General features: G+C 38.6%; 1 protein-coding gene across 1 annotated transcript in view; it reads left to right on the top strand.

Annotated features, from left to right (window-relative positions):
• The first annotated feature begins 2,247 nt into the window (after positions 1-2,247).
• The window catches only part of FAM135B (family with sequence similarity 135 member B), a 120,129-nt gene continuing 97,645 nt past the window's right edge, over positions 2,248-24,731 (top strand). Inside the window, exon 1 of the mRNA XM_008505306.2 lies at positions 2,248-2,324. Coding sequence (XP_008503528.2) covers positions 2,248-2,324 — 77 coding nt within the window. The remainder of the gene's footprint in view (positions 2,325-24,731) is intronic.

Here is a 24,731-nt window from a genome sequence, read left to right as displayed (position 1 = left end):
GTAATTCCAGGCTGCTGTAGTAGCTATTTCCTCTTTCATTCCTGGTGATCATTGAGGGGAATAAAGTTGCAGAAACAGTTTGCTTTTTGAATTTTTTTTTTTTTTTAACAGGGCTATTCTTCTGTATTTGTTTTGAAGAAGAACAAAGCATAAAAAATAAAATATAAATACAGTGAAGACTTGTGTGTGTATTCCCATGCATTTAATTTTTTTTTCACCTTAGCTAACCTTAGCTTCATGTCATTCTTTCTGTCTTTGACAATATGGGTGCTAATCTGAACTGGCTGGCCATCTATTCACATCTTTCCTCTTTAAACTATTGTCTTCAGAAAGCATGGACTTTCTATTCATCCTGAGCTTTTGGTGTAGGGAAATGTGCCTCAGCATAACTTGCAGATTTATCCAGAGGCAATTCTTCCAATTAGCACTCTCAAAGTTGAATCCCTTGTCATATAATTGCTTTTGGGGTATTGTGTGGTTTTGTCTTGCCTTCCCCCACACATTCTGCTTTGCTTTACTGCTGTACACTCTGACAAGACCATCACACACATCACCAGGTGGATATGTGATGTACAATATACAGTTCCTTAGACTGTGTAGGGTGGTAAAAGGAGAAAGGATTGGTCTCATTCCTCTTGAAATAACAAGGAAAGGAAAAAAATATAGTGCTTTGTCAAGTAATAGCATTTGAGTTTACCTTTACTGCTCCTAAATCATGGCCTGACAAATGTTTATACCTTGGAGGTATATCAGATGGAAGGCTTAGCAATTGTCCTTCTTTTCTTTCTCACAGTTATGACATATATTACATATATTGCATAGATCTTATGCCCCATTTCTGTCATTTCAGTCAGCCTCTGCAATGTTTGTTTTTGATGAGGGTGAATGAAAAATCAACAACCTTTTAATGCTGGAATGAGCTCTTTTTGAAAAAATGGTAGTGCTTGGGAGGATAGCTGGAAAGAAAACACAGGTTAAAATAATTGTTGTAATAAGCCAGTCAGATGGAAAATTACTAATCAAGAGTGAGCATTGAGACTTATCAGAAAATCTACCTAGTGCTTACCTGAGGACTTCATGTACCAAAATCCTCCTCATCCCTGCTTTGTTGGAGGAAATGGTCAAATCTTTGAGTGCCATGGAAATGACTGGCTAGCACATATGAAGATATTCTCCACTCTGCAGTCTGAGAGGGATGTCCCAATAAAGCCTTGTGTGTCTCAAACAATGGAATTATTAATAGCCGTGACATGGGTCTTCCTAAGAGATTGTACTTGGCTGCTGTGACACAGCTACCAAATTGTCATCTCAGTGATACTATAGATGATTTCCAGTGAGCCTGGAGATTGCCAGAAGCAGAGCAGTGGGAAGAAAAGGAGGAAAGCATAAATAGCAAATCCAAAATCTGTCCGAAAACCATAAAAGCCCTTGGCTGTTATTAATGTTAAAGGTTGACATTGGTGTGACAAATACAGCTGGTTTGGAAGCTTTAGTTTTGGTTTTGCAAAGTAAGATATAGCTTACTAAGATCCCTTCCAACCTGAATTATTTGGTGATTAGATTAATGTATGAGATATTATCTGTAAATGGCTGTAATGCTTCAAAATCTTGGTCTGTCTGTTGTGTTTTATTTGGTGCATTGATTGTCAGGATTTTCCTTAGAAGAATGTCTTCCATTCATTAAACTTTAAATTATTCATATTCCCTCAGAAGCTTCCCTTCTGGGATTTTGTTTAAGACATAAGAGAGGTCAGAAGCAAGAGAAATTTGAATTCTGTTCCCATCTGTCTAGTCTTTTCTTTTTGGCCTATGCTTTTACAGAAATGAGCTGTGCTGACCCTGGATATCTGCCATTTGGTAAAGCAGGAAGAAAAAAATCAATTTCCCATACACAAGTAGCAAGAGAGTTAATTAAAATTTGCTCTGAGATTCTTGCACATAATATGTTATTTACTTATTGCTTCTTATATATTCCATAATATTATCATTCTGTCCTCAGGGTTAATGAGACTTTTTATCTTTCTAAATTACTGCTTTGATCTGACTTTTAGTGAGCCTTCCTGAGGATAGAGCCCAATGGTGTTGTTGGAAAGATTCCAGTTTATTTCAGTTGATTTCAAGTGTTGCATGAACCCCAAGATGCTAAATAAAATGCAGTAATCCATTCATGGATTGGTTCAACATAAAACTCCTAGTGTTTATAATGCCTGTATGTATGTGTTGTTTAGGTGATGACCTGAAAAAATCATGTCTGAGGTCCAGGGAACGGTCGAGTTTTCTGTGGAGCTACACAAATTCCATAACGTGGACCTCTTCCAGAGGGGGTGAGTTGATGTTTCCATTAATTTGTAACTGATTACAGAAGAGTAGTTTACAGAAAAGGGTTAAATTCCAAAACCAGGTACTTTTCTGCAAAATTCAGTTATAGTTTATGCAATCTTTGGGTCAGGGAAGGGTGTCATTGGGTTTTCATTGTTGTCAAGGAAAATGAATGTACATTTTCTCTATAACATCAGACTAACTGACTTGTTTTTGTAATAAGATGTTGTAACACTTCAACGGAGTTTAAGAATCTGTTCAGACATAAGTAAAATAGCTGCTTTAAATGGTCCTGGACTGAAGTGGAGCCTCTGTGATTTAGACAGCTGCATTGAGCATTAATGACAACATGTTCATTTTAGGCTCATCACTCTAATGACAATATTCTTTTAATCAAATTTAGCTGAATTCGTTCCATTCCAGAAGGGAAGATGGATAATCATGTTTGCCTAAATCTCTGCTTCTGGTCACCACATTATTTTTTCACATCCCTGGCAGATAGAAGAACACATACAACTCCTCCTTTACTGAAAGTTTTGCTCCTCTTCTTTTAAACCTTTCTTCCTAGTAACTTTCATAAGGACCTGGTGGCTGTGAACTGGAGAAGCCTAATCAATTGTCAGTTGTTACTCTGCATGTTAGACCCCAGAGGTGTTTTTCAGTGAGGAAAAGATAAGATGCTGGAATACTTTTTGAGGAGACTAGGAAACCCAGAGGGGTTACAACAAGGTACTTCAAGAGCAATAGGGTATCTAGTGGAATATTTTTTTCCTCTCTCTATGAGAAGTGATGTCTAGAGCAAATTAGATATTATCTTTTAAGCCTTATCTTGGCAAAGAGGTGGTTCACAGCTGATTTGTTCCTCTTAAGCACCATTTTGACTAAGAAAACTATGGGATTGTTTCAGGGATGGATTATGTAGAGGATAAGAGCTTTTTTTTGTTGTTATTTGTTTTGACTATGATGAACTACGTGGAAAAGATGATATGAACCTGAATGAAGGAAATTTGGCACTATTTTGTTTTAACAGCTGACATCTGTCATTCTGTTTATGTCTCCAAGCCAACATCCACCAACTTTATGTTAGAAAGCTTTCTGAGTATCATGTTATTGTGTTAAACAGAAAAAAACAGAACAAAAAGCCCCAAGCCCCTCTGTGCTTGAGGTGTTTGGTTTATCAGTTAAAAAAGGTGGCTCCTATGTGTTCCATATGACCTTAGAACACAGTCCTAGCTATAGAATTGTTTCTTGGTTTCTGGTGATCAATGTAATGTTTCTGATCTTCCTAGATTTTAAAAAAAAACATCTATGGGTTCACTGATTTTTTTTGGACTTAGACAGTAGGATGTTCAGAGGTTATCCAGCAATTTTCCCACTTCTCATGTTACTGTGTGATGAGTTGCCTGTTTTTTGTTATATTGGTCTGCTTTTGCATGCAGTAATTCCTGAAAAATGCTGGTTTTAGCTTTAACAATCAGACCAGATCTCTGGTGTGGGGGTAAAGCAGCACTAAGACAGATAATATATTCTGCTGTCACACTAACGAGTTCCTAATGACACTTGCTTTTTTTCCCACTGGTGCTTACCTTGCTTTACTGGTTAATATTCCAGACGTGGTACTATAGATTATACTGTGTTAATTTGTTTACAGTAATTTTTCTATGTAGCTTGCATAACATTACATTTGCTTTCCTGCCATAGTATTAACCTTTGCATCTCCAACAGAACCCTTTATTCTGTGTCTTATATGCTGAGCAATATCCTCTGGCTGACCTTTATCTGCTGAGCAGCCCCTATCACTGTAGAATGTAAGTGTGAAGAACAGGAGCAATTGAGCTTGCCCAATCTTACTTTAACTTGAGCAAACTTTTTATTTTTTCCCCTGTTGCCATTTGTTGATATTCACTGTAGATATCTGGGATGTCTTGAGTTGAAATATGGACTCCCCAGATGAGAGGGAGGTAGAAATAATAATGATGGAAATTTTCTGTTTAACTACTGTTTTTCTTCTTTGAGTGCCTTGTAAAATGAGTCAATATCATTCTGTCCTGATGAAGGTCAGAAAGGTGATTTGGAAATGGTTCTTCAGCAGGGTAGCAGTGGAGCTGAAATGAATGTTAATTTCTGTTGAAACCAAACATGCTGTGACTTTTAATAGCAAAAGCAAGAACAACAGTGAGGAATACTAACATTAATATGTGTTGCTTACCATTCCTCTTAATATTTTGGTACAAAACCAAAATAAAAAAACAACAACAATAAACACCATGAATATGTACCTCCACAAATACATAGCAGTTCTGCTACTGTATTCATAATTGCTATAAGTTTGAAACCCGCAGGCTGGAACTATGCAACTGCAGAAATAAGGGCAGTATATTTCAAAACCACTTAGTATTGGTTAACTGTTCTTTTAGAGACTGCACCTTTTGGGCCAGTAAGACTGGGCCAACACTGAGCCCTTGGAGAGGAGCACTCTGTGCAAATAAAAGAATTAATAAATCACAAGGCTTAGCAAGGGAATCCTGGGAGATTCAGCCCTTCTGGAGCTGTTAGGTGACAGTTAATAATCAAACCTGATTATATATGATCTGCTGGCCGTAAGCCACAGAATCAAAGTGCTTTAAAATGTTTGGCTTTCATTAATGGTCCTGTTCTATTTTTGATTTCACTGAAAGCTATTTTGAATTCTGTATGCACACACAGCCACTTGCCACCTCTCTCAGGCCCCCAAGAAGTGGAAATTCCTTAATCTAGCTGAACTACACTCTGATATTTGAATCATGTTTCTTACCCTCTAAAAATGGTCAATAGAGAAAATAGAGTCCAATATAAGGATAATCAATATGTTTTGGTAAATATCTGTTATGGTTATATGTTTCTGGATATATATTAGCACCAGTCATGAGTAAATTATGTGTTGCAGGTAGTTCTCTTTGGTCAGTTAGTGTCAAATTTATCTTTTTTTTCTGAAGAATAAGATGTAACACATAACGGTGTCAGTGTTTATAGACACCAAAGGCTAAATATTGTAGGTTCTGCAATAAGAGAAAAAGTAACATTTATCTTCGGTGGAACCAAATGATTTACAGTCCTGTTTGATGCCAGAGTTCTAAAGGTTGAATAATAAGTAATTCAATTTCTGGAAGAAAAAAACATTTTTAAGTTTTCTGTCCTTAATTCTCTACATCATGTACTGCTTAATAACTGGTGACAGATATTTTCTCTAGTGAAATAAGCTGATTCTGATTTTCCTTAATAGAGTAGGAAATAAAATTATCCCTGACTGCCAGAGATCAATTAATTGATTTGTCTTGTTCTGTCAGAAGTAATCCTTCTGCACCTTTTTTTTTTTTCTTCAAGCTTTTCAAAACCTATTTGGCATAATGAAAAACTAACCCCACAACTACTGTGTTCATAGAGTAACTTCTGGAGTCTGTGACAGAGTAGAGGGCACAAAGAAAGTGAAATAAATAGTGACTTAATAATGCTAGGATTCTGGCAACGATGTATTATAAAATAAAGTTCAAGGTAAGTCATTAGTTACCAATCAGAGGACTGAATCAACTGCTTATCTATTTTTTTAATCCTCGTATTCCAGGCTTCAATTTGCAAGTAACACTGATGGTTGTGTGTGTAAAGGGTGGTGGTGATTAAAAATAAGTGGTAAAATGAAGGAGCAATGCTTAGGAGTAAGAAGGCAATGACTGTCTGCATGTGATAGTTGCGACCACACTGCATGAAGTGACAAGGTTGAAAGTAGTAGAAACCCATAGCACAAACCTGTACTCATGAAAGCAGCTGATGTGCTGGTTTTCAGTAAGCTAAATGTCAGTGTCCCATGTGTATCAGATGACCAGCTTCAGGGCAATCAGGTATAATGAGTTATTTTCATGGCAGGTGGTGAAGACAATTCTCTCCTTTGGATGGTTAGTACAGCCAACTTTGTTTTTCAGGCATTCTGCTGAAGAGAGGTGGCATCACCAGTGCTGGTGGTAGGGGGAAAAGATGGGAACTCAATAGCATCAAGCCTATGATGTGAAATTGTTCTGCAGGTGGAGAGCAGCATCTCAACAAACTCCATTGACCAATAATCAAATTGGTCAGTGGAAAATAGGATATTCTTATATCTGGAAATTATCTTTCTCCTTCAAATAAGCAATACTCTGACCTAGATTCAGCAATAGGGGCCCTGAATGGATAGTACTCAGGTTCCTGAGATAATGTTTCACATGCTAAATGTGACAGAGAACCTCAGTGTGTCCTCTGAAGTGCAGACAGTGTACAAACTCTGCCTTGCTCTGCAGCCCCATCTTCTGTGACCTACTGTGGTCGGTTCCCTTTGTGAGTTTTTTCAGCCATTTTTGTGTAATAATTGCTAGTTGTACAATTAAACTGATTGTGAAAAATCAAGTGAGAACATTATGCAGAGAATATGCATATCCATTTGTTGCATGTCAGTGTGTCATACTACAAAGGTTCAATGAGCAGCAGGGAAAGGAGAGCTGAACCTAAGCAAAACACAAATTTGTAGTTAGAAGTCAGCTTCTTGTACAGTTTGACTCACTGTTCTTTGATGAAAACTGCTACAAAACTCAGCACATCACCTCTTCAGCCCCACAGGTTACTGTGAGCATGCTGGACACAGGGTCATGTATGAAGCTGGTGTAGGAACCAGAAGGCAACTTACTGTCTGTTTTCAGAGTGCTTTGCAGCCAGTGACCAGAATCCAGCCAAAGGTTCTTAAGCTCAGGATTAAACATGGTGATCAATATTATTATTTTTTTTCTTTTTTTAGCTAAGTAGAAATTTGTGTCAGAAATGAAAAATTCACTTGAATGAAGGATCATCACTTTTCTGGGATCCTCATTTCCCTGGAGCAGTGCAGTGAACCTCTGAGCAACAGGGATCTTAGGACTGATTTGGCATTTCTGACAAGATCACACAATAGTGTGCTTGTGTGTGCAGAGCGTATAGAGTTATAATAGAAAGCATTCTACTTCTCAAGTTTTTACCCAAGGGGAGAGAATAAGAGGAAAATCATATGACAGATAGTCATCTTCATGGAATCAATACCGAGGGTTGCTCTTACATTAGTGATGAGTATCGTGCTAAGAACTTCATATTGAATGGGATTAAAAAAAAAAAAAAAAAGAAAAAAAAAAAGAAAAGAAAGAAAGAAATAACTTGTCAGCTGGTGTGTTCATGTTAGTAAAGAAGGCTATAAAATTTGGATGTTTAGCCAAAGCCAGTGCTATAGCAGGATGGACACTCCATAGTGATCTTGTCAGCAATGCCAAATAAAACAATATAAACCCCCACATCTCTGAAAACAGAGGGATTTCACTGTTCTTCCAGCCTCAGTTTACTAGACTGCTCAGGGAATCAATTACAACCATGTGGCATTTTCTGTTGTCAGCCTTCTACAGACTTCTTCAAATCCACTGACAGTAATGGGAGTCTCTCCATTGGCTTCTTGCATTGTGGCATCTTGGATTTAGAGGCTGTCAAGCAATGCACCTCTGTAACTCATGCTTCCAAAGAAGCTTCTTTTTGATACCAAATATTAAACAAGGACATTTGTAGCAAGTTTTCTGTGCCAGAGCTTGTAGTTGAGACCTAGGCAATGTCTGTCCTCTTGATGCAGGTCCTACCCCTTTTTTTAAAGCCATGTTTTCTGGAGTCAGGCAGTTAAACAATACATTCTTGTACTACTTAAAATTGATCTTTTAATACTCATGATTATTCTGAAAACCATGGAATGCTGTATCCCAAAGCATCATAAAATAATTTCATACTTGTTAATTTTTAATATATTTTAAAAATATTAATGCCAGGTTCCATTTGTTAAACAATTCCTTACTGGTAATCAGTGCTGGAAGAGTGGAAAAGAAGTGTGTTCTTTGCAAGCCTTTCAAAAAAAAACCACAAAAAAACAACCAAACAAAAAAAACAAAAAACAAACAAAAAAAAACCAAAAAACCCACAAACAAACAAGCTTGTTGTATTTGGCTGACCAAAAAGTAAAACTTTTCTCCCTTAACATCTGGATACTATATCCTCTAAGCAAATATCACCCCAATCCAAGTGACATTTACATTGCTGCTTTAATGACTTTCTGAGTTATGTCAGGACATAGCTTCAGTTTCAGCTAACATGATTCACATTTTTACAAAGCTACACTTCAGATGTTGACTGTAGTTCCCAATTCATAGTGGTACAGATGGACACATTCTGACCACTGGGAATCACCCAGCTGTGTAGAGGAAGGGAGTGTAAGCCCTCAAGTTTATGAAAGGCTATGTGTATATACAACATTTTGTTACTTTGTGACACACTTTTCAAGTGCTGGACTTAACTAGAACAAGCCAGAAAAGGGATAGTATCATAGACTCTGACAGTCCAATTATTCTAAACAAGAGAGGGGGCCAGGAATCACTGGATGAGCATCTCTGGTAATAACTATGAGATCCTTCAAAAAGCCACTGTGGTCCTTGTGTGCCATTCTTGAGGATGGGAAGTTGTTCTACAGGTTTTCAGGTGAGGGTGATTGTGGTGCTTTGCTGCTCTTTTGGCACTTTTCCTCTCTCAGGCACTTTGCAAATAGCAACTGAGGCAGGGGAAGCTATCTATGTTCAGAAGTTGTTATCTTGTCTTGTTTCACAGGATAACAAAGCTTCGCAGAGGAAACCTGGAATAATCACCAGCAGCAAATCTTGTTCTTGAAAGTCACACATGAAAAAACAAAAAAACAAGCAAATAAAACTGAAGGCTTGTCAGGCTCTGGAACTTGCTGTCCATACAGGCTGAGGAGTCTCCATTCTTGGAATTTTTCAAGAACCTGACTTTAAGTGGCCTTGAGCAATTTGGTTCAAAATCATAATCAGTCCTGCTTTGAACAGGCATTGGGCTGGAGACTGCTGGAGTTCTTTTTTAGCCTGAATGATTGCTTGGCTCTAGGATGAGTGTGACCATGGCCTTCCTCAGAATTGAAACGACTCTGTGCAGATGCCTTCTACACTGCTCAGTTTCTGGCTGTGCAACAGACACTGTGTTTTAGTGATTTATTGTTAGCACCATCACCTCCAGCAATTCATCCAGGTGTTAAATTTACAGCACAAAACAGAATCACAGAATGGCTTGGGTTGGAAGGGACCTTAAAAATCATCTATTACAATCCCCCTGCATGGGCAGGGACATCCTTCACTAAACCAGGTTGCTCAAAGCCCCATCCAGCCTGGCCTTAAACACTGGCAGGGAAAAGGCATCCAACTTCTTTGGGCAATCTGTGCCAGTGTCTCACCACCCTCATATTGAAGAGTTTCTTCTTCATATCCAATCTAAACCTCCCCTCTTTCATTTTGAAACCATTCCCCCTTGGACTATCACATCAATAACAGGCTTATTTGATAAGCATTGAAAAATTATTTAGCTGAGAGATGCAGAAAAAAAAAAATATCAAGTTATACTTCTCATCTATATGCAATTCTCCAGAACTTAAGTCTTGATGTTATTGTGTCATATCCTGAAGGAGCCAATTTTCAATGCTGCACCTTGTGCCAACCGAGTCTAAGAACTTATGGAATTTGTGTCATCAATTCTCCTTTATATATTAGACACAAATACTTAAGAGGGTAAACCAGTTAGACCTGAGTGCATCAATGATAATTACATCTGTCTTTAGAAAAACCCAAGAATAAAAAGCAACTACTTAACTGCATAAGTCTCTTGGTTCAGTAGAAACTAATCTCAAAGATATGGTTTTAGCCCATTAAATGAAAACTTTTTCTTGGCTGAACTTAAAACTTAATTAACTCTCTCAAGGGTGATCAAAGCTACCCTGTGATACTCCAGAGGAAAACAGTTTAAATTTAAAGTCTTTTCTGCTAAAAATATTTTTATTTTATGAATTAAATTCATAAAAATGGGCAAATAACTGCCCAATTACACACCAAGAGCTTTGAAAAATGTCTTATGATGGTCAATTTTAAATGTTGCAGATGGTAGAATGAGCTGTCTTCCAGGCTAATGACTAACAAGCATAAAAAGCCTGGCTAAATCCCAAAAGTTTAATTTTACTTTCTTCTTGTCTTTTTAACTATATTTTCTACCCAAGATTTTAATCTAACATCACACCTTGCATATTATTTCCTTACAGAGTGGTTCCTGCTGTCTGCATGATATTCCTCTTGGTTAGCACTGTCTGTATGATATATTTTAAGGTTTGTCTTAGCAGAATACTTTTTTTGTCTCCATCCTTGTCTCCTGACTGCTGAATTTTCCTGGTGCATTCCCCCTGAGTATCCAGACTATCTATACCAAACCGTGCTCTGCTTAAGTATCACTACCTTTTATGTTTGGATCAGAAATAATGTTATCCTCTTTCCTTATCCTTCAGAATGTCTTTCTTAGGATTTAGTTGTTTATATTCTACACATGAGGAAAACCAGAGACAACTGTAACAAAACTAGGATCAGAAAGCAAGCTAGGAAGTGAAGGTATTGATTCATTGGATGATACTTCCCCTGATACCTATGACTATTTAGTAAATTGACTAAACGACTATATAGTAAATCGAGGCCAATTTACTGAATGTTGTGCAATGTGTACTTTTAAATACTCTTATTTAATGACAAGTTATAATTATGGTATTCATGACCAAAAACAAACAGCTGCCATCTCATGTGTGAAAGGTAGAAGTGAGCACACTCTGTCTTGGTAGATGACTCAGTTCTGGTTGTGCTACATGGGCACCAAATGGGAGCAGAACAAGTAGTAAATCTGGCCCATATGGGCTGAGAAGTGGTGACATTTGGAGTTCTTATAAGCTCTCAAATTAATATAATGTTTCTGAGATCTTCAAGATGTGTTTGTTTTAAATAACCATATTATCCAGAATTTTCCCTCTGATAATGCACATGCCTGGTTTCAACTCTGTATTAGTGACTGCTGGGAACTGTATGTGTAAAATTTTGCAACATTATACAAACTAGAGTTGAATAAAACACACCAGTAATTTCTTTTACTGGTATGTAAAAGCACTTTGCTAAGTGCACCCATGGACACCATTTTCAGAGAGGAAGCATTGCATAATGGTTGGAGATGCACTTCAGTTCTATATCCCTGATCCATAGTTAACCAAATCCTGTCTCTTGGCAATACTGTCCACACAGTTTTTCAAGACGTGTTTCAATGCAATTGTTCCAAAGCCAAAGGATCTATCATCTATGACTTATTTGTTGGAGTCAGTAATGAGTTTGGGAAAGTTCTCAAGCTTGGTTGAACAGCCTTTGAGCTCATCAGATATTATCTAGAAACATGGGAGTAATAATAGTATCTCAGAAGATTGTTCTTAATAAGGTACAAGCACAAATTATGAGGTGCTGTGATGGCAGAAAACATCATTGTGAATGGAAAATGTTTGTTTTGGAGTGTCTCTGACTGTTACTTTTCAGGTATTTTTGTATTCAGCCTAAACCCCCCAAAAACCTAATATTCAGAACAGAAAACTCTGCACCAGCTCTGGATCAGATCCTTTTAAGATAGTTTATGTTGGAAACTCAAAATCATTACTCTTTTTGGCACTTCATCCATTAGAGTTGTTTTGAGATAATAACTGTTTGTGTAACTAGATCGTTTAATTCTCTGGAAGCAATCAAACTATATGGTGTGTGCACTGCAGACAAGGTGCACTTGAGATATAATGGCAAAAATAATTGGCCTTTATCCTTGCATTAATGGAATTCTGTATATTGTGTTTCTGCCTGGGAAGATCTTTTTTAGCACTTTAATTATTTAATGTGCTTGCTGCAGTAAAAATGCTTTAACAAATGCTGATCAATTTCTCCCATCAATCCCTGTCCACTTTGTTACTTCAGAACATTCATTCATTTGTGGGGATGACATCTGCCAAGAAAAGGTATTACAAATGAAATGCAGCTGAAAAATGAACTGGTTTTTTGAGTAATCTCTTGTTGCCATTTGGCTGTGCATGATAAATCTTTATAATGCTGAGAAAGGTATGGATTTTTCATTTATATTGTGGGTTTTTTTTTTCTGACCAGTTTAAGGTATTCTCTTTGGTTTAGATATTGCCAGGACTCATACATCCACCACACAAGCTAAACTTTCTGAAGAAGTGGAGAGATATAAACGGATGTAAAAGACCTACTAGAGCTTAAGGAAACTGACTGAGTGTGAAGATTCTCAGATAAGAGCATCCCTGGATTTTTCAGCCACTGATATAGAAAGAAAGCTAAATCCCTTAACAGAAAACCTACTGGACACAAGTTCTTATGGTTTTATTTAAGGGCTAAATACATTGGAAGGTTTTAGAGAATAAACCAGTGGGAAATATTACAGAGGATAAAGTGAAGTATGACTGTAAACATTGAAAACTAAGACTTTTTGCCTAACCTCAGCTTCTGATACTTTTTTTCCCCTTACTTAAGTCTACCATACCAAATTCTGCACAAGGGTTCTCTGAATCTCCTTAGTACCTGGTACATGTTTCAGCTCAAAGCTGAATTAAAATTGCATTGCAATTCACAACAAGTAACCAGCTTTCCATTAGGTCATGATTTGCTTTTTGCCAAAACATCTTGATATATATCATCTTCTATCAGATCTCACTGACAATAATTTGTCTTATGATAGCAATAAAAACTCTTTTGTTATTGAAGTAGCACTCTAAATCATTTTTTTTTTCTTTATTAACCTTTTTTACAGGTAGAGAAAACAAACAAACAAAAATACTGGAAAAAGCTGAATGTTTGTGCTGTGTTCCTTCAGCTGAACTGTCTGTGATGATGTGGTATCCCAGTAAGCTGGAAAACAATCCAGTCTAGTCCATAATGCAAAATATATTGTATACTATTGCAGGTAACAGGCAAAATATGCAAGTTTCTATTAATCCCTGCTACATGCTTACAAAATCACAGAATTATTGAGGCTGGAAAAGACCTCTGAGATAATCAAGTCCAGCCTGTGACCTAATACTACCACCTGGTTGGACCATGGCACTGAGTGCCACATCCAGCATTTCCTTAAACACCTCCAGGGAGGGTGAACTGAGTTCCTGTAGCAGAGCTGTCTCTTCAGTTCCATTACTTTTCACAAGTTCCATTGTCAATAAGCCTATTTCTTTTTAAGACACTGATTTCAATAACATCCAGTCTCTAGGAACACTTGAATTCTCATCTCAAAGTTGTGTTGTACTATTCTTGTCTATTCTTGTCACTACCATTAGAGCTTTTTTTCTGAAAAATCAGACTGGAGTGTTTTTTTCCTTCTACTTTGCTCTGTTTTGTAGAACTCAAGTGTCTTCTGGTAAGCACCCACTGGGACAGTGACCAATCACAGGAGAATTTCATATTCCACTCTAAATACAGTTTCCTTTCGCAAAGTTTGGACCAGAAGTTTTATGTCCTACTTGCTGACTCTTTTTCCTGTGTTAACTTTGCCATGTTTTTTTATGAACTTTGAGAGAAATTCTGTTATGTCACTAGAAATTTTGCGGCATTCAAATTAGTTTCATAGTCTTTCAGCTGACAGCTGAAATGTTATCTTCCTACTGAATCTTCCTGCTAGAAAGAAGTAATTAACATTTGCCCCTGTTCTAACCTGCACTAAAAGCAGTGCTGAGTTATTCTTGTCCTGGTTTACTGCTTCTTGGGTCTCCAGAACTTAGCTGATGGTTGAACTTAATTGCTACCTGCAAACAGACACTGTGCTTTTGTTTTGGAGTCAGATGGCATCCTATATTTTACAGGATTCTCTGCTAGTCAAACTAGCAAGGTACTGAATTCAGGAACTGAAAGTTCTAACAAAGATTAGCAGGAGAAAGAAAAAGGTTATAGGGATATAGGTAGATGGCCTGTTTAGTTGGCTAGAGAGAGGAAGAATAAATAAATTAAGATTGCTTCATCAATGTCTATCCATATTCTTGTGGTGCTTCTGATGCAGAGAGAATATACTTAAAATTAGGCTGTTGACAGAATCATTATCTATCTGAAATTAATAGTTATTCGAGTATAATAAAACAAGTTTACAGACTGAGGCATCACCCTAGATTATTTTCAGACTTGCCTGTGATACAAGGTTTGAGGACTCCTGGCTCCCTCTGGAGGACCTCATATCTTTGATGAAAAAATTCATATCTATCATCAATATCTATAAATCCTGGCATGAAGATCCAGATCCACAGAGAGGCTTGAGTCTGATAGTGTTTAGTGTTATCAGAGATAAATATTTTTGCTTCCAGACTGAAATTTACAAGTCCAGTTTAGGCATTTGTATCTGATCCATAATGTATGGACAGGATGAGTTGGGTGAGGCATTGTAATTTGAAAAAGGACTAGGGAAATAAGAGGATTTAGCTCCATCAACTGAATTCACTCATGTCAGTGGACTCCTCAGTTTTCATTCTTGCTTCTGCTAATGCCTCATATTCAATGCTGATTTGAGATCCAATTAATATTTTTGTTCAGTGAAAACAGGAACAGCCTCAGCAGGAAGGAAAACAATACCATATGGATAAACACAGAGAACATAAAAGATGTGGATGATCTCAGACATGGGAGGGAACTGGAACTCGCTACCATTTGACTTTGGTTGCAGAAAAATCACAGAAAACTAACAGCACTTTTGTCTGGAAGGATTCAACACAAACCTTAACTGAGCAGATGTGATCCTGAACTTCAGCAAAGTATTCAACTGTTTCCTACAGCCTCCATCTAGACAAACAGGCAAGGTACAGATTGGATGGGTGATCTTCAGGATGCCTGTCATGAGTTGGGTCCCCCCAGGGATTCATACTGGGCCCCACACTGTTCAGCATTTCTGTCAGTGACCTGGATGATCAGGATGAAAGCACCCTCACCATGTCTGCTGGTAACATCAAACAGGGTGGTGAGCTGGACACATCAGGAGGGAGAGTTGTCTTACAGAGAGACCTGGACAGGCTGGAGCAGGGGGTAAGAAACAACAGGATGAAATTTAACAAAGACAGGTGCACAGTCTTGCACCTGCAAGAACCAAAGAGCCCAGTACAGTCTGGGATCTGTGTGACTGGGAGTGGTCTTGCTGGAAGAGATCTGAGCTGAGGACAAGCAGCTGAACAGGATTCACCATCGCACTGCTGCAACAACAAAGGGAAACAGAATCCTGGGCTGTGTCCACTTGGGCATTTATTTCTAGCAGAACCAGAGTTGTGACTGACCCACTCTGCTTAACATTTGTCTGGACATATTTGGTATAAGGTGTCCAGTTCTGGTCCCCAGAATTCAAGAAAGACGTGGACAGACTGCAGTGGTTCCAACAAAGATCCATGAAGATGATAAAAGCATGGCTGGAGAATGTGACCTATGATGAATCACTGAAGGAATTAGGCCTTTTCTCTCTTAAGGAAACAGGCTCAAGGAAGACCTCATCACAGTTTTCCAGTACTTAAATAGCAGATACAAAGAGAGCAGAGGCTCTTTCTTTGTGAAGTGCCACATGGAGAAGACAAAGAGCAATGGGTACAATATAGGTGAGGTTTCATGTCTTCATAAGGAAGAAAATGTTCACAGTGAAATCACTCCCTGGAATAACCTCCACATGGCCATGGTAGAGTCCCTATTTCTAGAGGTTTTTGAGATGCAATTGGACAGTCTGATAGATAATTTCATCTAGGCTCCCTTTCCCATGTAAGGCTGAACCAGATATCTGTTGCAGTCCCTTCCAACTTAGGCTATTCTATGATTCTGTGGCTCTACAAAGAGTATCTGATATTTTGACCCTGATGGAAAATAAGTATGTTTTTTACTTTTAGCTGTTTCAGTCATCTTCATACAAAGTGCAGATTTGCAGTGAGTTGGAGACTTTAGTAGTCTAGGCAAATTAGCTACTAGGATTTGGTGGCAGCTCAGATAGATGCATTGTTTGTCTCTGCTGAGTTACTCAGTACTACTCTAGTTCTATTTTGTCTTCTGTGAAAAATTTCTCCTAAGAGAAAATTTCTGAGACACAAGTTTTTGTGAATTCCTGCATGATTAGTATTAATATCTTTTAGGATTAGCTCAAAAAATAGATCAAAGCATTAGCAGCAGGGACAGATTTATGATGCAGTTGGGAATGAAAATTCTTTTCACCTCTCTGTACAGATTTTCTGTATAGGAGAGAGAACTCATAGTGACAAAAAACTGTGAAGAGAGGTTGCAATGCAGTTGTTAGAGCTTAATCCATTTCACAGAATATAGGATTTTCATCTTTAGAGCTGTCAGGCTTGTGCCAGCACCAAGTGTTCATTTAGAAGAGACTATTCATCCTTCTTGGAAAAAGGGAAAAGTCCTTTTAGTGCTGCCAGCAGTTCAGTGAGAAAAATAGGTAAATTTGGGTGAGATCTTACAATTGGAAATTAGTTTTATTTGTGTGGGATGAGTGGGTGGAAATGGAGATGACCCATTTCCTGAGGAACAGTAGGAAAGAAAATCTGATGCAAAAAGTAAACATGAGGAAAACAAAGAGAAAGGAAGAGGATTTCCTTGGTGTGCACTGATTTGGTCCCCCTCCAGCCCTAATGTGGGGGGGCAGCTGTGCTTGAAAAGTCTGGAGTTTCTTCTTCAGACGGTCACTTGCTGGATTTATCTTTTGAAACTGTGTTTGGGGGAAAAGTGAAGCTGAAGAGACACTGTTATCCAGCTCATCATGGGGTGTCTGTGCCCAAACCCTGTCAGGGAGGCTGCTGGAATCAGTGTGAGGAGAGGCTGGGGCTGCCCCGTGCCAGACATAGCCAGTTCCAGCCGGTCCCAGCCAGTTCCAGCTGGTTCCAGCTGGTTCCAACTGCTCCCAGCCAGTCCCATCTGGCTCCAGCTGCCCCAGCACAAGACACAGCTGAGCCCTTCAACCAAGCTGGGGGCTCTGGGGGAAGGAAGTGGGGGAAAGAGGTTTCCAAAAGGGAAGGCAGGGAGAGGAGTTAAGAGTGAAGAAGTGTGGCTGGCTGAGCCTCAGGAAAAGGAGTTGATGATGGGAAAATGTTTTTTGTTTTTTCTTTTTTTTCTCAGCATCCTACTCTACTTTTAAATATTGATAAAATATTTTTTTTCCAACTCAAGTATGTTTCTTCAGTGGTGGTGACTGGGAAGTGATCTGTCTTTATCTTGACATGTGAGGTTTTTCTTGGTCTGTCTTTCCCCACTACCTGGTGGAGGGAGAGGAGTGAGAAAGCTGCTTCTGGCCCAGGGAAAGCCAGTGTGCATTTTCAGACTGAAGCTGAGTTATTTTGCAAGATCTTTGGTTTTCCAGCATCTCTTAATTGCAAGTTCAGCTGTGATGCCTTCAAATTTTTACAGATCTAATTATCTGTATTTTCTTTAGTTGTTCTAATAAGGCCACAATCTCTCTCTTTTGTCATGAGTGCTTCTTGTTCTCCCTTTGTTCCTTTAACACTTGATCAGAACTGTCTTCTGTAGGTGTGCCATCCAATTTAAACTGTAGAGCAGTCATTTGAATCAGATTATTCTACTGTTGCTGTTGTAATTATTCCTCATTTTGTTTTTATTCTGTTTCCACTTTTTTATTATTATTATTATTGTTATTGTTTTAACGAGTTTACAGTCTTCAAGATTTCACTTCTTCTGTTCTCTAACTCCTGTATCTGTGTCACCAGCTCCTCTGTGTCACAAGCTGTAAATTCTTGATGGTTTTGCTCCTTTTCTAATTAAAACTGTAATAATCCATTTACTTCTTGCAAAAATTCTACCTCATTCTGTCAACATTCCAGAACTTTTACTGTTTCTCTAGTTTTAACTGTTCTAGTTTCTTAATTTTTGTGTTCCTATGGCTCACTTATCCATCCATTGCCACTGGTTTTCAAACTATTTTTCAAGGACAGAAATTTATTTGTTTAGATATGCAGGCTACAATAATTATTTAGGCAAGTCCTGGTTACTATGCAGTTGCTTTTCATGTTCTACACTGTCTTTTTTGATTTGAGAAGGGAAGCTGGGATGTTCCTTTCCTTCCTGATACTGGAACTTTAATTTCTCCATTGCTAAAAATTCCACTTCCAGTCATAGAAAGTGCTTATAATGTGAGGCAAGGGGTTGCATGATTTCTTTTACAGTTTTGTGGCACATCACTTTCTTTTTTGTTGTCTTACAATGTTGTACCTTAAACATGTCAAACTAATGTTCTGTTTGTACACAAAATCTGTGTAGTTTATGTTCCACATTCAACTCATGAAACACTGAGCTATGTCCACATTTCCAAGCTGTTTTTTCACTGCTTGTTTCTGATTCTGTACTGAGATCTTCAAAAAAGATAATGCTGCCTTTCTTTGTGTTTGATTTCTTTTTTTCTGTCATACATGGTACAGTCACATCTTAATCTGGGTTTACATCTCATAGGAGTTAGCCTCATAGATAAGGCTGTCTTTCTGAATTAAGAGAAGAGCTCGTTTTGAGAAAAGCTGAACCATTGCCACTGCATTCTCTCCAAACTGAGCTGTAGACTTCTAGGAACCAGGCTCCAAAAGAGAATGGGATGAAATTCCTCTTGCAAACCAACCAGACACATCTTAGGAAATGGCTCAAAATTTTTCTGTTTTTCCTTCTAAAGGAAAAGTAGCTTGTAAAAAACATTTTTTTGTGTTCTGACAGGTACCATAAGGAACCAGACAGAAGTGCTCTATTCTGGGAATTCACAATGGGTGACTGTTCTGAACTTCTCTTTGCTCTGGTACTGATCTGCCATCACTGAGCTCAGTTTTATGCTTCTCTGTATTGCTCTTGGGACATGAGCTGTGTGTTGTTGCCAGCTGCTTCAACCTTCTTGAACCCTGATTGATGAGGATCCACCTACTGATGCACCTGAGCAGAGTAGAGAGATTATGTGTTGGGTCCACAATGGGAGGCATTGACTGGAACACCAAGTTACTCTGGAGAGAAGAGGCAGCGAGTGAGAATTTTCTTAGGATCCTATAAATGCCAGGCCTTGGTGGGAGGCATTTTGCAATTCCAGTATGGTAATGTGGCTCCTCTCCTTTCCTTGTTCTGCCATCCAGCCATCAGTGGCTGAGACTGAGCTCAGTGATGGTAGATCAGTACCAGAGCAAAGTCCAGGTGGGGCTGTGGACCAGGAGGCCATCCTGAAATTCCCAAAGATAGAGTCATAGCTATGGGAGTAATCAAGAGTCATGTTGAGACCGTGCAACTTTACTTATCTGTGTGACTTTCTTCCATCATGAGTATTGTTCATTTTATATAGGACTTCCAGGTATTAGAACTGGTCAGTTTAGTGAATTTAGGGATCCACTAGGTGGGCCAAGCAGTGTAACTTGCTCTGGGATTGTGATTCACTGTGTGTCAGATCATACTGCATCTCCACTCTGCTAATGTCCCCAGACTTCCTTCTTTTGTAAACTAAGGCTGGAAGACAGGTTTTGTGCTCATTTGGGATTAGAAAGATGCCAGGCTGTGAATGAAGTGATTTCCCTGGGCTGATGGGTTGGACATACCTATTTTGCCCCCAGTCAGTTTATATCTGTTTCATGGTCACTTTGGCTTTCAGTCGCCTGGGAAGTTTTGGCCATCAGAATATAATTTTTTTTTCAGCAGACTCTAAGAAACCATTTCCTGGCTATCATTTTCTGTTGTTTCCAGTTTCCAGCAATGTAATCCAAGTCTTAATAACATCTAGTCTAAATAACTACTCCTCCAAACCCATTTATCCATTTTAGTCTACAAGCATTATAAAAACATTTTAGAACTCTCATGAGACACCAGATTTTCTAGTAAAAAAGAGGTAATAGAAAAGTTTGAATTATGAAATAATATGAATGCCCTTCAGTAATATGCATCTCCTTTTATATCTATTAAATGATTACTGTAGAATGCCTCTGGTTTTCACCCAACATTTAAGGGTTAGTTAACTATGAGCTTATCACAGTGTAAGATTTTTCAGATGCTTCAGTTAGAAAATCACAAGATCTGTCTCTAACTGGTTCGTATGATGTAAGAGCAGATTGAAAAAGGTTACTACTTGACTGTGGGAATAAATTAAGCCATGTTTTAAAGGTTCCTCATTGCCTTGAGACAAGGATAGAAGTGCTTGTATCCTTATTAAGGTCCTAATTTTTCTGCCCTTTCCCTGTCTCTCTTTTCCAATAATAAAGCACATTTGTTTCATTTTACTCTGCTCTTCACCATTCTACTGCCTAGGCCTCTTCCCCATACTTTATTATGCTGTCTGAAAGCAGTAAAGGGCAAATTGCTCTAAGGGTATGGATATGGGACTAAATAGAAGGTATCATTGCTACCTTGGTGAGTATAAAAGGGCAAGAGCCCCTAAGGTGTGCATAAAAGAAGATCTAAAGAGTGATAGTTGGTGTAATTGCAGGGATGCCAAGCCTGGAGCTTTTATGGCCTATAGGGTTGCAAGTTTTGGCAAAGAAGAGATGACCTGATGAAAGTCTACAGTAAGTTAAAAGTATAAAAATGATCAAGGTTGTGGCTTACCTGGATCCAAATGAAAGCCTTGCCTCAAACACATCAGGTCCCAGGTGTCAGCTCTGATTCACTGGCACACTGAAGTATGGAGCTCTCTTGTTAACAGGAGTGCTCATGTGCCAGAAATCGTGTTTAGCTTCTCCATAGTGTACCCAAGAGCAATCAACTATTGAGAGCTTCTTTCTCTAAATCTTAGACCCAAAACATGTCTACATGATCCTAGACTATGCTGAGCTACTCCAGAAGATGCTGAGAACTCTTTAGTATTTTTTGCTTGAGTGAGCAAACACCCTTGAACAATCACACCAAGTGCCTCTCGGGTCTGACAATAGGTCTGGACAACGCTTGTTGTTAAAACAGGATTTACTGTCAGAATGAAGAATCAAAAAAGAGGATTGCCCTACATTTAGAACTGAGCAGTTTCCTCTTACTGAATACACAGCTCCTTTTGTCATGTTTCCTTGTGTCTGCATGCTACAGCCTCTTAGTAGCTGAGAAGCTTCGTTTCACTCTGCCTTCAAGCTGGAGATAAGGGCAACATTACCCACTACACTGCAAGGAGAGTATGGATTGCCTTTCTCTTTCCCTCTGTCTTTTGGACCTACTTTCATCAAATGTTTAAGAATTTAAGGATACATCTAGAATGAAAAATCATAGAAACTTGCAGTGCTAAGTGGCTGTGGAGTCAGGATTGAAGTACAGCAGTCACGTTTCAGTGTCACCCCTTCCCTCCTGGCTCCTCTCCCCCAGAGGGCAGACACTGGAATACATAGTCCTGTGGATTCTCCTTCTCTGGATGTGGTTCTGTGAAAGCAGCTTTAGTAGAGGGGTTAGATTATATCTCCAGAGGTGCCATGCAGCCCCTGAAATTCTCTCATTCTGCGATACAGGAATCGAACAGTTTGGGTGAAACACTTTGTTGTCATATTCTAGGGCTTCCTCATGTGTATGAGTATTTCACAGTGTATTTAATTATATAGTAACATGATAATTTCCCTGATATGCATCATAATCTATTTTATCTGTCTGGCTTCTATCCTAGGTGTAAAATCATCACCTTTTCCCATGTGTGACTATTTTGGAATACCCAAAGAGCACACCAAAATATTTACAGACAGAATAAGCAATAAACAGGGGACAACTTCATGCAGTGCACTGCTGTTTGACTCATGAACATCACAGATCTGTGAAATATTACTGACTCTGTCAGATGGGTGGCCTAAAGCATTATTGTCGTAAGTGAGGAAAATCCTCCATTGTTTGATGCAAACAGAATCTTTCATGGCTACATCTCTGATCTCTCTCAAGGAAAAGCCTCAATCCTCTGCACTCTGCTTTATCATTAAATTAGTGCTTAGCATCTGCAAATTATCTTGGTGCTCCTGAGAGGAGGTCTGACCAGTATAATTCCTGGAGACTGAAAGAAGAGAGTGGGAGGCAAGTGGAGGCAATGTTTCCCAACACATGTTAATGGAGTCAGGCTCTCATGGTGAGTTGTTACAAGTCATCAGGGATTAACGTGTGTGGAGGCACAGGAAAGAAAAAAAAGACAAAAAAAGACATTAATATTCCAATTATCTATTTAATGTGGTAATGACAAATTCACTGCTACTGGAGTGACCCATGCAGGCTGTCTTGCAGGAGAGAAGGGACTTGGGCTGGTGTGCACTGCCTACATCAATAACATTGGTCCTGCAAATAAGAAGGATCCATGTCCTATAAAACTTGATGAAATTTACCAAACTACCCCTAAAAATTGGCTCTTTCATTCCTGCTTTTGTTAGGGTGTTTTTTCACAGTCTTGCTGCTTTGCCAGCTATAACTTCTAATTTCTAATTTGCATTTATTCAGGAGCACTTTATATGTTTTTTCTTCTGCCAATGTTGTACTTTTTTGTACCTCACTCTTCTTCCTTCCTGATGTTTTCCTCCCAGTGTATTTATAGATCAAGAGAGGATATGATTGCCCTATGTCACTGTGAGTTAAGTGTGCCAAGTTCCTTCAGTTCTTTTTTGTAAAATCAAGCTTGCTGTTTCCTGATCTTCCCTTCACAGCACCTGTTCCACATTAACTGGTGATTTTCCATGGTTTCCTGACTTCACTTAAGTCTACGTAAGCTTCTGCACTGCTCTTGACTTAAAAATAAAACAACCACAAACCAGCTGTTTACTTGAGAGGTACTACCTAGCCTAATTTTAATAAACCAGACTTAGTCTAATTGTAATAAAACAGGAATTGTGATTTCTTATTTACTAATGATTATTTCCTAATTACTCTTTCCTTCAAAATCTACAGTTACATCTTATGTATCTCTGGGACCACACACAGGGCCCACTGTGCTATCCATTTCAGTCCCTTTGCAAAGTGACCATTCAGCTTCTGTCCTTTTGCTCCTTTATTGATTCCTTGGATTTGTAAATCTGTATTACTGAGCATCCAGTTCACATGCTGCTTTTGCCAAGGGTTCTCCAAGTTTATTTTCATGAAACATAAGGACCTCTTTGGTGATCTTTTTCAAAGCTTTGTACTCCTTCCCTCTAGCCTTCCTATCTCTGCTCTTCACAAGAAAAGGAGAACACAGGAGGGCCAAATAACTTGTTTATTTTAGAGACAATCTCTCATTTATCATTGCTGTCAGTGCTGTATCACTATCAATCTTTTCCTGCATGTATGCAGTGGACGACCTCCAGCATCTATGTTGGTGGCTTTTGCGATGTTTTCCCTTAGTCTTATACTCCATTTTTAAGTGTAGATTTTAACCTCCAGGTCCCATTCCTATTCTTTGTAGTTTTTCTATTAATTTTGGAGAGTTTTACTTATCTGATCAGCGATAAAGTCTTTGCCTGTAGAATTTCCTCCCAAGCCTGAAATAGAGACAGCACCTATTTAAACAAAGAAGGAGAAGCCATGTCTTTGGAATTACCTTCACCAAAATTGCAGCCCACCCTTAAGGTCCTGCTGCCACAATATTCACACAGCAGATGTTCCACTTTGGTGAGAACAATGTCATGCAGACTGCAGGAGAGATTCAATCCACTAAATTAATCCTTTATTTGCTCCAAAAAAAAAGCTGGTGAGGATGACCAGCCTATGTGGCTAGTTCCTGATGAGAGTATTTAGACCCAGCTGGAAATGATTCCCTTCAATCTGAGGAAATCCAGAAACACTGCACAGTCAGCTGTACCTGTTGCTTTTCAGTATGATTTATGCCATTTCTAGTTCAGACTGTACCTCGCTGTAGCAGGAGTGGTCTTAGTGTGTCAAAAGCATTTTCCATCTGCCATCCTGTTAGCAGAGACTGAGCACAGTACTGTGTCATAACAACAACGTGGATTTTTGCTAGAGGCACTGGAGAAAAGAGATTTTTATTTATAATTTGTGATTCTGCTTTAAATCTTGGCCTCACTCTTTCTTCTAGAGGGACAACCAAGAAGTGTGTAGGGCAGGGGTGTAGGGAAACAGAGCTATTTATCTATGTTTGCTGTTGAAGAAAATGGGACTCCATGTCTTGCAGTAGTTTGTATTTTAATAAGGAAAACCATCCTCAAAATGCACAATCTATTGTGAAATAACATCCAGCTTCACAGTGTGGGAGCAAGAACCTTCATTTTTATGTGTTTGCTTAGGCATAAAGGCACTGCTGCACAATTCCTCCCTGCGTGCAAAGACTCAGAAGAAGCTCAGAGGAGGAATGGAAAATATTTGCCTGCCTTATGATTTAAATATTTATATATGGCTGAAAAATAGAAAACAAATCAAAACAAAAACAAACAAACAAACAAAAAAACCCCAGGTAATGAGTTTGAGTCAGTTTTCTGTGTGGAGGTTGATTATTTTAACTGGAAAAGATTCTGGTGAAACTAAAATGAGGATGTCTTTAGCATCTGGCCACTCCATATGAAGCTGGTTTTTGCTTATATTCTA

This window comes from Calypte anna, chromosome 2, assembly GCF_003957555.1.
Source record: "Calypte anna isolate BGI_N300 chromosome 2, bCalAnn1_v1.p, whole genome shotgun sequence".
In the NCBI taxonomy this organism is placed as follows: domain Eukaryota; kingdom Metazoa; phylum Chordata; class Aves; order Apodiformes; family Trochilidae; genus Calypte; species Calypte anna.
The sequence above is the reverse complement of the archived record's forward strand: the minus strand, read 5'-3'. Positions and strand labels throughout refer to the sequence as shown.